This window comes from Marmota flaviventris, chromosome 7 (assembly GCF_047511675.1).
Source record: "Marmota flaviventris isolate mMarFla1 chromosome 7, mMarFla1.hap1, whole genome shotgun sequence".
NCBI lineage: Eukaryota > Metazoa > Chordata > Mammalia > Rodentia > Sciuridae > Marmota > Marmota flaviventris.
Genome location: NC_092504.1, coordinates 42,229,712 through 42,246,317, shown reverse-complemented (window position 1 = coordinate 42,246,317; position 16,606 = coordinate 42,229,712). Strand labels below are relative to the sequence as shown.

At 42.5% G+C, this 16,606-nt stretch overlaps 1 protein-coding gene across 4 annotated transcripts in view; it reads left to right on the top strand.

Moving 5' to 3' along the window:
- Nucleotides 1-13,946, top strand: part of Kdr (kinase insert domain receptor) — a 43,906-nt gene extending 29,960 nt beyond the window's left edge. The window contains exons 23-30 of one of the 4 annotated variants that reach the window (XM_027937320.2): nt 2,596-2,718; nt 2,872-2,983; nt 3,230-3,329; nt 3,709-3,814; nt 4,871-5,022; nt 9,738-9,837; nt 10,292-10,377; nt 12,131-13,946. In XM_027937320.2, the coding sequence (XP_027793121.2) occupies nt 2,596-2,718; nt 2,872-2,983; nt 3,230-3,329; nt 3,709-3,814; nt 4,871-5,022; nt 9,738-9,837; nt 10,292-10,377; nt 12,131-12,353 (1,002 nt within the window). In that variant the 3' untranslated portion in view covers nt 12,354-13,946. The other 3 variants (XM_071614289.1, XM_071614290.1, XM_071614291.1) reach the window with 3 other exon arrangements.
- The last annotated feature ends 2,660 nt before the right edge of the window (nt 13,947-16,606 follow it).

The following is a 16,606-nucleotide window of genomic DNA, read 5'->3' as shown; positions in this document are numbered from 1 at the left end:
CTTTGATTTTAAACAAGGTGGAAGAGGAGGGCTTTCCTAAGTACGTGATATTTGAGCAACAACCTAGGAGAGGTGAGGAGCTGGGCCTTGCAGATAGCTTGGTGTAAGGCAGTCTGCATTTGGTTTATTTTACATTCATCACCATCCACCAAGAAGTATTTGTTAGTAATATAATTAGAAACCAGGAAGGACAGGCTTCAGATGAAAGCGATTAAAAGAGCTAAAATTAGAAAAGTAGGGCAAACAAAGGCTGAGGTGGGGACGTGACAAGTTACAAATATTCCAAAGGTTGTAAACACCACGGAGAGGAGAGGGAGGGGAAAGCCACCACCAACACTGCAGAGGGTAAGATGCCTAGCTTTGCATTAAACAGGAAATTTTTTAAAAAAAATTCAAATTAATGTTCAGTAAAAGCTGTCTGTTGACAAAACGTATGGGCTCTGCCCTTACTAGGGAAGGAAAGGCTTAAGTGTTTTGTTTTCCAGTGAAACCCCTAACCCATTTTCTCCCCTGACATTTAAGGCCCATCACAGTTTCTAAAGCCTCCAGATCTCAGATGTCTCTGGAGTCTTCTCTCCCAATGGCAAGGGAGAAAACCAGAGCCTTTCAGGGTTTTCCCCGAGAGAAAGGCCTTCTGCCCTTCTTGTGTATTATGATTTATTATTATTATTATTTGAGGCTGAAGCTCACCATGTAGTCAGGCTTCCTTTTGGCAACTAGGAAGGAAATGGGGTTGGAAGGTATGGGAATGGGAGTCCTTTGACTTTTCTTGGATCTACCAGATGGTTTCTTGAGTATTACCTGGCTGCTGGGTTTTAAAAGGGAATTTCTTCATGTATACATGGCATATTTTCTTTATCCATTCATTTATTGAAGGGAACCTAGCTTGGTTCCATGGCTTGGCTATTTTGAATTGAGCTGCTATAAACATTGATGTGGCTGCATCACTGTAGTATGCTGATTTTAAGTCCTTTGGGTATATGCTGAGGAGTGGGATAGCTGGGTCAATTGCTGGCTCCATCCCAAGTTTTCTGAGGAATCTCCATACTGCTTTCCAGAGTGGTCGCACCAATTTGCAGGAGAATATCATGCTAAGTGAAATAAGGCAGTCCCCCCAAAACCAAAGGCTGAATGTTCTCTCTAATACGTGACAACAAGGAAGGGCAGGGAGGGAGAAAAATAGAAGTTCACTGGATTAGACAAAGTGGAATGAAGGTAAGGGAGGGGGATGGGAATAAGAAAGACAGTAGAATGACTAGGACATCACTTTCCTATGTTCATCCGTGAATATACGACCAGTGGAACTCCACATCATGTACAATCACAAGAATGGGATCCTAATTAGAATAAGTTATACTCCACTTAATAAATGGTGTAATATGTCCAAATATACTCTACTGTCATGTATATCTAAAAAAACAAAGAAAAACAAAAAAAGGAAGTTCTTTGGTTGGAAGGAGAGTAGGAAGTACTGTGTTTGTAGTACTGGTGCTTCATCATGCTAGATAAGGTGCTGCTGAATGCACCTGGTTCTGGGAGCAGTCCAGGTGCAGGATGGCAGGGTAAGCAATGGCCTGGCCCCTGTGACCGTGCCGCATTGACTTCAGCCTCTCATCCAGGCTTTTCATTCATTTCTCATGTCCTCTAAGACTCTTAATCCCTCACGACTTTATCCTGTAATCTTAGATGAGAATTATGATAATAATTATGAGAACTGCTTAGTTGAAGGAAGTTAGATGAAGTTAGCAGATAGAAAAGGAAAATCAATAAGCAGAAAAAAATAGATTTTATTAGAAGCCAAGATGAGTTCATCCTGCTTTTCGGTGCACTAGAGAATCACCTTGACTTATAATAGGCTGAATTTGCTGTAATAGTTTTTTGGGGGAGGGTTCTGGGGGATTGAACTCAGGGGTACTTAACCACTGAACACATACCCAGCCCTTTTTTTGTATTTTATTGAGAGACAGGGTCTCACTGAGTTGCTCAGAGTCTTGCTAAATTGCGGAGGCTGGCTTTGAACTTGCAATCCTCCTGCCTCAGCCTCCCTAGCTGCTATGTAATCTACTCTTATGGTAAAACCTAACACTTTGGAAACAGGATGAGCCCCTCTGAGAACTGCCTGTCTCAGCCAGTCCAACTTCAGTCCAGGTCAAATAGGGAAATCAACAGAGAGCACCAAACCAACAGAGGCCCTTGTTTTGGACTTCCGTGCATTCATTCAAAATAAATCCATTCAGGGACCTCCTTAGAATAGTACATTTTTAACCATACATGGCACCGGCAAAAGGGATGTGTGGATGTGACCAGAAACACATTCTTTAATGGCCTAGAGAAGTCTATTTATGACCCCATCATTACACTACAACTAAATTATTCAGCTCCGAAGGCTGGGCTCTTTATGGAATAAACAGATGTGCGTCTCAGCAAAGCTCACAGACTGCTTTCCTGAAGTGTTGATAAAAGATCCTAGCCCAGTCCTTGTTAATCAGTTGCTTCTCTGGTGTGGGATTGTTTTGAAGCATGAGGTCACAACAGATGTAGAAGAGAAGGTCAGCTGTGCAGAGACCTAATATATATATAAAATTCTCTTTTCAGTGTATTCACAGGGACCTGGCAGCACGAAATATCCTCTTGTCAGAGAAGAACGTGGTTAAAATCTGTGACTTTGGCTTGGCCCGGGATATTTACAAAGACCCAGATTATGTCCGAAAAGGAGATGTAAGTTCCAATGATGAGCCCTGTGATCTGTTAAATTGCGGAATTCAAATGCCTTAACAGTATGCTACAGGACCTGTGTTCAAGAACAAAGGAAGTGTTTTCTTCAGTTATTTGCTAATTCGGGTTCTGATTTCTTGTCTCCCATCCTCTTAGGCCCGCCTCCCTTTGAAGTGGATGGCCCCGGAAACAATTTTTGACAGAGTGTATACAATTCAGAGTGATGTGTGGTCCTTTGGTGTTTTGCTCTGGGAAATATTTTCCTTAGGTAAGTTGCTTCTCTTTGTCCCTAGCCCCCAGACTCCCAATAGGATGGTAAAAGTCGGTGATGTCAGGATGTCATTTTCTCTCCTGTATTCTGAGTCCATCACGTGGAATTTCAGTGAAGCTGCAGATTGTAAAATCCAGAAGGAAAAAAAGACACATAGGTGATCAGGATGTTCAAGAATCAGGCTCAGGGCCTCCTGTGAGGGAAAATGAAGTCATGTTATGCCCCTTTCCTGTTTTGTTCTAGGTGCTTCTCCATATCCGGGGGTAAAGATTGATGAAGAATTTTGTAGGCGATTGAAAGAGGGAACAAGAATGAGGGCCCCTGATTATACCACACCAGAAATGTAAGGCTTTACAAAGTCCCCTTCTGTTCCTTTTCCTTGCACATCTCCCTGCCCAGGGGACTTTCCTTTACGTTCATCTTCCTTTTGGGCCTAGTTTGTGTCCTTTCCCCTTGAAGCTCTCCATAATCTCAAGCACAGAACCATTGCTTCTTGAAACAACAGCATTTTATTATCCATACTGAACAGCTCTTATTAGATGGAATGTGCTTTCTTTTCTCTACACACTTGGACCTCCAAGGATAGGGCCCCAGGCTACAGAGATACAGCATCTCAGCTCATGGTAGGCTTTTTATAAATGCTCACCAATAGGCTGCTTGTTTTGAGCATCAGATCCGGGAGGAAAAAGGCAGATAATGCAAACGGGGTTTTGCTCCTCTAGGTACCAGACCATGCTTGACTGCTGGCATGAGGAGCCCAACCAGAGACCCACGTTTTCAGAGTTGGTGGAACATTTGGGAAATCTTCTACAAGCGAACGCTCAGCAGGTTTGTAAGCCTCCAACTTCCACACTAGCGTACTCAGATGCAAAGACTCCTCTACTGCTTGTCCTTTCTCAAGGCTACCATTCTTCTCTCTCAGCCACTGAACAAGGAGCCTTGGTCTCTAGATGTAAGCGACGGCACTTTTCTAAAAGCTATCCTTACCCTTTAAACAGATGAGATCCTAATTCATAATCTGGGAGCAGATCACTCCTATTCCTACTTACTTATCTTTTTGTTACCTCTTCAAATAGTCTTCCAAAGTTTACAAAAAAAAAAAATCTGGTCAATCCACAGAATATCAACAGTGGAAGGAAATTTAAGTAATTTGTAATAAATTCTGCAAGCAAAACTATATCCCAACTATGGAAGATAGATGAATTTCCCCTCTTGGTAAAAATCTCAGCTATTATAACTCCCCGATAACACATAGTCGTGGCCTTTATCATTAGAAAGTTGATCTCCAGTCAACATCTCTTACTACAATGGAAGCCAGTTTCCTCCTTCTTTTTTCTTTTGAACCACTTGGGAAAGATGGGACAAATCTGTTTTTAATCAATAAACCTTGCAAGCGTTGAAACATATCAAATTACCTTTTCTTTCTTTTTCTTGAAAAATACTGTTAAATTGTGATATCTTTTTTCAGAAGACCCATGTTGCTATCCATTTCTTGCTTTTCTTTAGGCTGCCATCACCTTTTCCATTGCCTTGAAGGGCAGAGGCTAAAATTGGATGCTGTGCTCTTTGAAGGGTCTGATGGTCGAGAAATGGTTTCTCTCCTTCTCCACAACTACAACCTCTTCGTCCCATGTAACCACGGTTCTCCGTGGCCCCTTAACCCATATTGTGTTTTCTAGACTCCTTGAATATACCCTCATGCACACATCCCTTCCAAGCACCCTTCTGTTTTGACAAATCGTTTTTAACATTGTCTTGAAAGTCAGTTCAGTTGTTATGAGAGCAGCACACCCATACCCAAGCCCCCCGTGGCCTGTGTTTTTCATGAAAAGGCCCTTGAAGGACCAAAGCCATAACAATAATGCTCCGTGTTTATTGTTTCAGGATGGCAAAGACTACATTGTTCTTCCAATATCAGAGACTCTGAGCATGGAAGAGGATTCTGGACTCTCTCTGCCTACCTCACCTGTTTCCTGTATGGAGGAAGAGGAAGTGTGTGACCCCAAATTCCATTATGACAACACAGCAGGAATCAGGTTCGGTATATGGCCGGCTTCCTCTGGGGGCTTCAAGGCCATCTCTGGGAGGGGGCATGGAAGGAAGACATTTTATAAAGCTGCCACATGCATCACGCTCCAGGGACCTCAAGCCCTGACACTCATATCACGGGCCGTGCTCCTTGAGGAGGGTCTGGGGAGCTGATTGCTTGTCCATCTGTAGCCCACGTTGCTGCCCAGCTCTTCCTTCAAGAATTCTAAGCCCTGCAGCTGCAAATAGCTGGAATGCCACAGTTTGTTAATCTCCAGAGAGAGACACAATTTTACCAAGACATCTGTATTGAAATCGTCCCCATGCATGCTTTTATTAATGTGAATTAAATGGCTTAGGGGAGATTTAGGGAGGAAGAGTTCTCTGCATATATGAAAACACACGTATGGCTCTCTGGCGAAGACACAGCATGCCATGGGGCTCTGTCCTGAGGTAGACTGGACACCACATCTCAGAAGCCTCTCTGCATCTGATTTTCAGCATTTTATTTGCATAATGGGGCTTCTGGGCTTATTTAAAACACATGCTCTGCAGTCCTGCCCTGAGCTGTAAAGGGTCTGCAGGCGGTTGCTTTTTTTTCTGTCTCCCAGCACCTGTGCATCAGGAAAGAGTTGGTGCCATTTTCTCCAACATAATATTAAAATTGCCTTTGCTAAGGCTGGGGCCACTTCACTTTGCTTTTGGTGTTTTCCTCTTTTAACTGGAACCCCTGACAGCATGGGCCCAGCCCTCCCTCCTGCATGCTGAGGCAAGGAGCTCCTTCCTGTGTCCAGCCCGTGGCCAGGTTGCCACATCCCAGGAAAGCTGGGGAGGCCTCATGGAATCCTGCAGGGCAGCGGGAGTCCTGTGATACCGTTAGAAGCCAGCAAGCGAGCCGCCGCCATTCCATTTGTGTCAAGAGCATCCTGCATTGTTTGAATAACTCTTCCATGTATTATCAGACTTTGCCCATGTGACAACTCAGAGTCAGGCAAGGTAGATACTGTGATCTCTTCTGGATGTAGATGTTGACCATGAGGCTCAGCCCCATGGCCTGTGGGCCGTTCAGTGTTGAGATTAAAGATCCAGGCCTTAGAGTCAGGTAGAACTGGACTTCCAAGGCTGGCTTTTAGCACTCCATGACATATTGCAAATAATATAACCTCTCCCTCAGTTTCTTTATCTGTGAAATGCGGTGAGGCAACTGGTGCTGTTTGAAAATGATTGTTTGAAGAATCACGTGCTATAATGTGCCTGGCACGCGAGAGCGCTTAATAAAGGACAGGGATTAAGTGAGTTACTTACAGTCAAGTCCTTGAGACAAACCTAGTTTCTCTGGTACCTAACTCTGCTGTTTTTTCCCATGCCAAGGAGGGGCCTTCAGAGAGAAAAGATTTTTCCACATTTAATTCATCCCCACGTAGGCTTTTCCTACTGTGAATTCAGTGGCTTGGGAGAGACTATACGAATTCCTGGTTCAAGTTCATCTGCCCTTCTAGCCTGATCCCCATTCCTGCAACACGGTTATTGCTTTCTCCTCCATCAGAGAGCCATTTGATGGGTGAGCTGTACTCGGCGTGTTTCTGTGACCAAGTTGAGTGGAGATCCAAGCTGGCAGCCTCTTGGCTCTCCTGGGCACTTTGCATACGGCACTGAACAGAAGATGAAGTCATGTGTGTGTGATGAAAGTGCCAAGTGCAATGCTGTATCTAAAAAAGGGCTGTTAACATTTATCCCCAGAAGCGTGGACAAATGTGACACCATCCTCCCAGCACAGGCCTGGCTCCTATTTTCTGCCTGTGAGTTGTCTTGAAGTGGTCTTCCCAGGCTCGTTTCTCTTTAAGACAGCTATAATTAAAAAAAAAAAAAAAAAAAAAAAAAATGGAAATTGGAATCTTTTGTCTGCGTCCCCTCCCAACTCTCTCTACCTCTTTTTCTTTCCTACAAATAAAACTCACACTGACCTTCTAATCATCTTGGACGCATCTACACACGCACTTCATCTTGGGGCACTGCTTTTTGGGGGAGAGTGCAACGGGGCTGGGGTACCTTTCTGGGGACTTGTTCTTTACTCTTTCCAGCCAAGTCGAAAAGCTGATTTCTCACTTGCTTTCTCCTTATAATTTTCAACTCTATCACATTATAAATAGAGCTGGACAGAGACATCACTGCGGGAGCCAGCTCCTGGTTCGTTGCCCCTTTAAACTATCTGAAAAATATTTGTTCAGCCTTTATTTAGAGAAGAGGCTGAGAAGTGTGTGGGGAAAGGACCACTTCTGTCTAGACTTAGCTTTGTCTCTAATTTCCCCTGTAGGTCAGCTCTGGCCCCAAATTTGCATGCTTCCTGAAAAAAAAAAAACACATATTCATTGGATTCATCTCTTTGAGGTCAGTTTGGGGACCATCTGTGGTTACTCTGTCATTTCCTTTGGGAGTCTCATCTCCCACTCCCAGCAGTTTATCAAAGATTTCTTTACAGTTCTCTCCCAAAGAAAGGCTTTGGTGCATGCCATTTTCTTCATTCTGCTTAATTGCTGGTGGTGATTAAATGCCTCTGGTAGATTGAAATCTGGGACAGCCGGCAGGGCTGCATTTGGCTCTGAGGTTAGGCTGCTTGAAGTGGGACTGTCCTTTCTCCAGCTTTCATTTGTTCCACACCCCATACTTAGCCTTCCCTCTGCCCGCTACGTGATTGGCGCACACAGGTGTGAGAACAGGGCTGTGCACATAATAGGTGCTTAATAAAGACCTGAATGGTCTTGTCTTCCAGTCTCTTCTACCTTTTCCTTTCTCCTTCTTCCAAGAGAGTCAATGTGGAGTAAGGAAAGAAAGAAACCACTTTCTTGCCAACTTGAATTTGAATCTCAGTTCTACTCTTTTTTTTTTATTATTAGTTGTTCAAAACATTACAAAGCTTGGGAGTTCATAATGTGCTTGAATCAGTTCTACTCTTTATTCACCATTTTCTCTCTGAACCTTGGTTTTCTCATTTCCAAATGGGAATAAGAATTTCTATTTCATAGTATTGTGAAGATGCTTTGTCCACTGTGTGGGACCATGCTACTTTTTAAATTAGTGGGCTCAGAATTCAAGGAACTGAAGGCGGCTGCGTCATTGCCCGAGCCCAGGTGTCTCTGGAATCCATTCACTTCTCCAAAGCCAGTGGGTATCCCTTTCTTCAGTCAGGCTGACCTTCTTTCTCCCAGATAAATGCAGTGTTCCCTAACTGGTCTCACTGCCTCTGGTCTCACCTTCCTAAAGGGTACATCTGACCGTCATTCTCGTGCTTAAAATCCTTGTCTTCAAAATCATTCCAGACATTCTAGTCGTGTGGCTTTGGACAAGTTCTTTAACCTTTGTAGGCCTCAATTTTCTCATCTGGAGAGCTGAGTTGATCATACCACCCCTGGAGTATTTACCGCCCCCCACTGTTGTGAAGATACCATGAGATGATGGTTGCAGAGCATCCAGAGCAGTGTCGGGTGTGTGGCGGATTCTCAGTAAAGGCTTCCTGAATGGTTGACTATGGTACTGGTAGTTTTTGGCAGCCACTACTTTTGGGGACTGGACATGGAGAAAATGGGCCGTGCTTGTTCTCTGTGTGTCATGTCCTCTTCCTTGTGGAGTTGTCAGAGTGAGGATGTCACTGGTCAACTTCATTCTCCCCTCACTAAGGGGAGGAAGCAGGCTGCTGGGGAAGAGGAGAGAGACTCAGCTTCCATTCTCCTTTGGCCCAGAATCTGTGCCACATGTTCCATAAGCCATTTGTGATGAGAAGTAGGTGGAGATGAGGGAAGACTTGTTTTCTGTCCCCGTGAAAAGACCTTCCCTTCTCTCCACTTGGGGACTGTAAGTGGTTTTGCTAGCATCACCTAGACTCACCCAAGGCCTTGTGTCAGGGGAGGAAGGTCTCCCAGGGAAGAGGTGATCTGCTGCCTGCCAAGTCTCATTCTTTAGGCCTCTGAGGGAAATTGTCACTCTTTGGAATTCAAAAGGAAAATAAGCTTTGGTTGATAAAGCGTTACTCTTCCTACCAAATACTAGGCTCAGCCTTTGCCCTGTTACTTATCAATGATAGACTCTGAAATACAAACATCTTAAAACCCTCAAGCCACTGCCCTTCTTGAGAAATGCTACTGTGGGGAATAGAAACAGTGGGTGGTGAGACTCCACCCACCTTCCTGGGCGTACAGTAGGCCCCTGTCATGTGCAGAAGGAAGGAGTTGTCTTCAGATCACTCCTGAGTCAGTCTCCTTTAGGGAGAACTACAGGTGTTTCTTCTGCCCAGGTTGCTCTGTGAACGTTATCCAGAACAGCTTTCTAGGAGATGGCTGGAAAGATGTGAAAGACTTTGTTAAATACCTGGAGCTCAATGGGGGAACTGCCTACAGACAGGGCCAAGGAGAAGGTAGCTGATCACTCAGCCTGCTGTTGTTGTCTAGAGTCCAAGTACTGGACCTCAGAAGAAAGATTCAAAGGAACAGGGCCTCCTCTAGGCTCTGCAGTTATATTATACTTTTAAATGGACTTTCACAGGAAATTAAGCCTTCAGTGTGTGCTAGCAAAGAAAGATTTTTTGTTTTGTTTTGTGTTTCTTTTTCTAAAGGATGTTTGGAAGGTTGCTATTAAACTTGTGGTTGAAAGATAATGAACTTAGGTATTGCTTGTGGTATCTGCAGCCAAATATACCACGGTTCAAATATAAATATTTGTTCTTTTGCAGTCAGTATCTGCAGAACAGTAAGCGAAAGAGCCGGCCAGTAAGTGTAAAAACATTTGAAGATATCCCATTGGAAGAACCAGAAGTAAAAGTAATCCCAGATGTAAGTACATCTTTTAAAAATAGTCTTAGAAATAATACCAACGATGAAACACTAGCTAGATAAATATTAGCCTAAGCATTAGAGTCTTGGAGTCTCATTATAAGGCTGTCCTTGAGAGTATGTGTCATGGGGTCATTATGGAGATGGAACTTGGGTGTTTTCATAAGAACCGTGCCTGGTCTGAGGTTCAAGGTCGTCTAGCTTTATGCTCAATTTCACTTACGTGCAAAGGGATTCTGGTGAAAAAGAGGGATGGAAGCAGGCATCCTCAGCTTCTTCCTACATTTTATCTTCTCCTTGGCCTAGCAGCAGCTTCCTCAATATCCTGCACAGTTCCTGCCTAGGGTACCTTTACCTTCCTTGGCAAGAAGTTGGAGGATACTGTCTGATAGATTTGGGTTAAGAAATCAGAATACACTCAATCAACTGTACCATCTCAATGTCTCTTAAAAAGGACAACCAGACGGACAGTGGTATGGTTCTTGCATCAGAAGAGCTGAAAACTCTGGAAGACAGAACCAAATTAGCTCCATCTTTTAGGTAAGACATAGTCAAATAAAAACAGACCATTTTCAATAGGAAGTTTTGGAAGAAATTTAGGACTTCCAATGTAAGTGTAGCTTTTCCTTGTAGTGTCTTTGATGGTTGGGGAAATTAGCATCCTAAATTAGCAACCTAACAAAGAATAGACACAAACCAATGAAATTAAGCGACCAGTCTAAAGCATATACCCCCCCTCCCCCACGAAAAAAGATTTGGTCAATTTCTATGACCAAATATGCGAACACTTGGGAATTTCTGAGTATGCTTACTATGGCCAGTAGTTTGTATGGTATTGGCTAAATAACAAAAGGGTCATTGGATGTGACCCCTGAGATATGATTAAAATCTTTGTGGACTCTGAAGAATTTTCAAACTGGCATATAAATGAATGCATCTGTTCTTAAGAATATGGTATGTCAATAGATACATATCTATTTAATTAATATGCTTAAATGCTGTTGTCTGAATTATTAAGTATTTAACTGTGAGAAAAGTATTAAATTTGACTTTGAATATAATCTCCCCCATATGGTTCAGTAGGAATTTATTGTTGTTTAATAGGTGTACCTGCTTTTAGCATAAAATATTTATGAAAACCTATATTTGTAAAAGTAATAGAATAAGAGTAGTTATTCATTTGCTAGAGGGTTCACTCTATGTAAGAACAGAAAGTGATTTTAATCTCCATAACTGCTGTATAAAATGGGAACACCCATGGATTTTTGAGTGATGCTTATTGCAATAATAGTAATAATAACAAATGTCATTGTGTGATTTTATTGTTTTATTTAGTGCCTAATAAGAAATTGTGAGAGCCAATTATATACTTCACATATTGATTTAAAATATTTATTGAGCAGCTCCTATGTGCCAGGCACCATACCATTGCTTGAGACACTTAAACTAGTTTTACTGTGAATTGGATTGAAAGAAAAATTGTATTTGTAGTTCTTTGAAATAACTTTTAAATCATAAGTGAACACAGAGTTAACAAAACCCATTTTATGAAGTTGTGAAAATGAATAATTTAAGCAGAATGTCTATTAAGGAGAAAAGACATCTTAGAATGGCTTGAGAAAGGGTAAATCCTGAGTTTTGGATCCACACAGCCTGTATTTCTAAGCTTTGACCTTGTTAACTATGCCATTGAGCACATTATCCAGTTGCTGCTGAGTGATCGGGGCCTCAGTCCATCCAAGGAATGTGGTTTTGATGAGCAAAGAGCAGTTTTTGACATGTCTGGCTTGATTGCACACACGCTTGAAGTTAGTAAAGTTTAAAGTTGCTCAAGAACTTTATTAACACCCTACCCATGCCTTGTGGTCCTCTAATTGACAGAATGGGGAAAGCACAAGTGAACTTATAGAACGTCCCAGTTTCCTTTAACATCATGAAAGAGGCCCTTTGGCTGTTATCATTGTATACAAACTCGTCAGTCTGCAAGACCATAAAAATCTTCCATTGGTTGGAGCCTGTGCACAACTCAACAGAACTGCCTTTCATCTCATCCTGGGCTTGAAAGACTTGGACCCGATCAAGAGGACTTATCTGCATCTACTAGTTCATGCTAGTACCTGAAAATAGACCTTGTCTGAGCAAACATGATATGCCGATTAGCAAGTGAGAGAGATAGGGAGCTGGTGTCTCCAGGGAGATTATGGCCCACGTGGAGCTGGGAGTGGGGTTAGGGTGAAAAGCCAAAGAACTGTCCTGTGTCTTCCAACTCACTTGCTTGCCATTTCTTCCACAGTGGAATGATGCCCAGCAAGAGCAGGGAGTCGGTGGCATCTGAAGGCTCAAACCAGACCAGCGGCTACCAGTCTGGGTATCACTCCGATGACACGGACACCACTGTGTACTCCAGCGAGGAGGCAGAACTCTTAAAGCTGGTGGAGGTTGGAGTGCAAGGTGGCAGCACAGCCCAGATTCTCCAGCCTGATACGGGGACCACGTTGAGCTGTCCTCCTGTTTAAAAGGAGGTGCCCGTGCTCCCCCCCCACTCCTGTAAATCACATGAGAGGTGCTGCTCAGATTGTCAAGTGTTGTTCTTTCCACCACCCGGAAGTAGCCGCATTTGATTTTCATTTCAGAAAAGGACCTCGGACAGCAGGGCTAGTCCTCTAGGCATTTCCTGAGAGGTTGCTTGTGACCTAAGAATGTGTTTGTGTCTTCTCCCAGTGTTGACCGTATTCTCTTTTTCATTCATTTAAAAAGCGTGTATAATGTTCCCTGCGGTGGGTCTCACCATGGATTAGAACAAGAGACTAGTTCTAGGAACAGCCCTCCTAAAGAAGTGGCAATACTTGGGGAGCGGGCACAACTTAAAAACTAGAAGATAACCAAGCAGTGTAGGTGCCTTAGGTGTTGGAGATGGGACCGGTTTGCAGGGCCGAGTCTACCTAGGAGGCTTGGTTGAGCACACGGGCTGCGAGTCCACCTCACGTGTAGGATGTGGACTGAAGGAATGGAAGACTGAGCTTGCTATGGAGAGAGCATCGGAGCCTGCGGATGCGCTGTGTGGCTCTGGGGAAGTGGTGCGTGATCCCTTGGGAAATGTAAAGGGTTCAGAAAGGTTTCTGTTCTGGTTTTAGAAGGTTGCGTGCGCTTCCCAGTTGGGCTAAAGGCGAGTTCCTGGTGCTGTTTCCTACTCCTGATGAGAGTTCCTTCCGGACCCTTATGTGTCTCCTGGCTGAGCCCCAGGAAGGAAATGATGAGGCTCTGGCTCCTTGTCTCCCAGGCCGATCCTTTAGTCAGAGCGCCACAAAGAAGGGACATTCAGCCCGAGGCTCCGTGTCATGCTGACGGACTCCAACTGCACCAACCAATTTCTGGTTTCATCTGGATGAATGCCCACATATGTGTCCTGATGGGATGTGTCCAAGACTGAGTGCCGTGGGTTCAGTGTCCAGCTGCGGTGGCAAAGCTGCAGGAAGGGTTTTTCCCTTTGTTCCCCCATCCTCATCCCCAACCCTTCAGTATTTTAGTTACTTGGCTTCTCTACACTCCAGATAGCCTGGTTGGGTTTGTTCACTCATTGAATGATTATTAGCCAGATTTCAAAATGACCTTATAGCCAAAGTTTTAACAAAATCTATTGTATTATTTAGACTTTTAACACATAAAGCTATTTCTACTGGTTTTTGCCCTTGTTTTTTTTTCCTTTAAAAAAGAAAAGAAAAGACAGAAAGAAAATGTATTTTTTCATTTGGTACCATAGTGTGAGATGCTGGGAACAATGACTATAAAACATGCTATGGCACATATATTTATAGTCTGTTATGTAGAACAAATGTAATATATTAAAACCTTATATTATATATAACAATCTTTGTACTTTTCACATTTTGTATCAGTATTATGTAGCATAACAAAGGATGTGATGCTTTTGGCAACTGACGTCATTTTATTAAAAAAAATTGAAACACTTGAAGGAATTCTTTTGCAAGGTCACATATACCACCCTATCATTTATCTCATTGCTAAAATGAAGGAGGAGGAATTAGACCTAACGTGATTGTTTTCCATTTTTACTTGTTCCTTTATTCTTCTTATAAAGAATATCTCTGCAAAATATTTATATACTTTATAAACCAATAAACGTATTCATAGTAAAAAAATATAGTGGTATACTATTATCACAACCATTTTGAGGATGAGAACTTCTGTTTGGAGGCTGATTGCTCCTTCCTCCCTCTTCTTCACTGTACAAAGAATTCACAGTCACATTCTCATTATATTCTGACAACCTTTGAGAATGTTAACAGGTAGACTGAGAGGTATGTGACTCGGTAGCTTCCAGTGAACCCCATGTCTGTTGGAATAGCTGTCCTCAAAACTCATGGGTGAGAAATCCTGAGACAGGTGGCCAGAGCTCAGGGAACCATGGACCAGGTGTATAGACTACAGTAACATTTACTTCATAGTCAGAGTCAGAACACCAGGTTCCTTATTGCCATTTTGAATGATTACCTTTGTCTGAATTTAGTTAACATGGTTATTTAACTAATTATTGGCACCGTTAAGTGACCATATCTTTTGTGGATTTTTAAAATATAAGATTTTGAAATATTTGCCGGGCGTGGTGGCACACAGCTATAATCCCAGTGGATCAGTCGGCTGAGGCAGGAGAATCACAAGTTCAAAGCCAGCCTCAGCAACAGCGAGGCACTAAGCAACTCAGTGAGACCCTGTCTCTAAATAAAATACAAAATAGGGCTGGGGATGTGGCTCAGTGGTGGAGTAGCCCTGACATCAACTCCGGTACCCGCCTCCCCCTCCCAAAAGATTTTGAAATACTTATCTAGTCAAATAGGCCTCTTATTATTTTTTTTAAAAAATTGCTTCAGGGTTTTTATCTTAAGAATGTTTTTCATAACTCTAAAATAATCCCAAATTCTAAATTTTCTTTTTTATTGCATTTAAATCCACTTAGTATTTATTTTATACATAGAGTAAGGTAGGGTCTAAGTTTATTATTATTTTTTTTTCCAAGCACATTATCAATCATGGTACCACTGCTGGGGAAACAGCTGTCTTTTCACTGTGGTTGGAGAAATGTGTATGTTGTATAATTTTTCAATCCATATTCTCTCACTGAGACATTCTGCATAACTTGATGATGGAGAAGAAGACATCTGTGCCTGTGTGTGGTTCCTGGGGACAGCATTTAGCAGACTGTGCGATTGACTGGGATTAGTCGATTAGAGTCTTCTGCCACCTTCGTTAAAGGAGGGCCTGAAAAGAGTTCCTCCTCTGTTCCAGCCTCTTCCAGTAAATGAGTGGAAGAAGAGTCAAGGCTCTTCACGGTGGAAAAGACCTCATTATAAAAACACAAGATTTTCTTCACTTTAGGAAAAAGAAAAGATTTTGTTTTTCCTAAGTGGCTCCTGGCTTTGTTTCCAAAGTTAGGAATTTGGATTCAGCTGAAACTTCACACTTTATTAAGAAATGCTTTCTGCACCTTGGGCAGAACGATTGGGGGATCGGTTTGGCCTCCTCCCTCCTTGCTCTGTCTGCCACGTGTCTTGCTCTTAGCCCTATTTTCTCTCCTTACTGGCCCTTGTAATGAAGAAAACGCTGTGGCTTTTTAAAGAGCTTCCGGCATGGTCCTAATTTTCAAAGCTTTAATTGGAGTCATTTGGTGTGTGCCTGAGGCGAGGCCACACTCTTTCCTTGGCTTCATCTTGCTCTTCTCAATGCCTTCGGCCTCCTCCTCCTCCTTTTCTCTTCCTACTGACCTTCTTCTCCTCTGCACTCCACCCCAGCAGCCCCGCTCCTCAGCATCACAGGAGAGGGGGGAGTTGTGGGGAGTTTCAAGTTGGTTACTCCAGCACCAGATTTTCCCATCCATGAATATTCCTTTATCCTTTTCAAGGAAAGGAAAGAAGAAAAGTAAAAATCTCAAGCTCACAACTTTGTAGTTGCTAACTCAATCCAATCATACGGTCTCCTTTGCATGTCTTTCTACTCTGACTCAGATATGTATCACCAGATGATAAGATGTAGGAAAACCCAGAAAGCTGAAGTCTTTGAGTGAGGTTGGAGGCAATGCTTTCCCCATACATCTTTCCACATTTGCATGTCCTTTTCCCCTTAAGGACAGTGGGCATGTCCATGCATTCTTGGATAGGCAGTGAGCATAGCCCAAAGAGGTTTCTAACTCATTTTGATAAAATTGCATTTTAAGTGAATCTTGCATGTTAAGGGTTTAGACGTAAATAAAAATCTATAGTTTTTTTTTTTTTTTAAGTAATTTTAAGTTGAATTCTTGGAAAAGATGCAGAATGCTCCTAGGTGATAAAATGATTCATTTTGTTTTTGATTGGATTAGAGAAGTGGTGGAATCTGGGAGGAGCACCCCAGGAAGAACTTTAATAGGTTGGCCTGAAGTTTTAGAGCTAAAGGAGTAGATAGAGTGTACCAACCCAGAAGTCTAACCCAGAGATAAGGGCTCTGAGTCAGGACAACATATTCGAATGAAAACCACTGATAAGACAAGGATACACTAAACTGTGGTTGAAATCAAGTGAATGTTAGTGAGAAGACATCAAATTATACCTTAGATTCTTCTTTATGGCACATGATTTTTATGTAACTTTTCAAAGCCTCTAAAATAAGATCAAATTTAGTGGTCTCACTAATTTTTTTTGCTTTAGTTTAAAAATAAAGAGGAAAATATGTAGTTTGATTTTTTTTTTTTCATTTTAACCTCACTGTTTGTTTATAC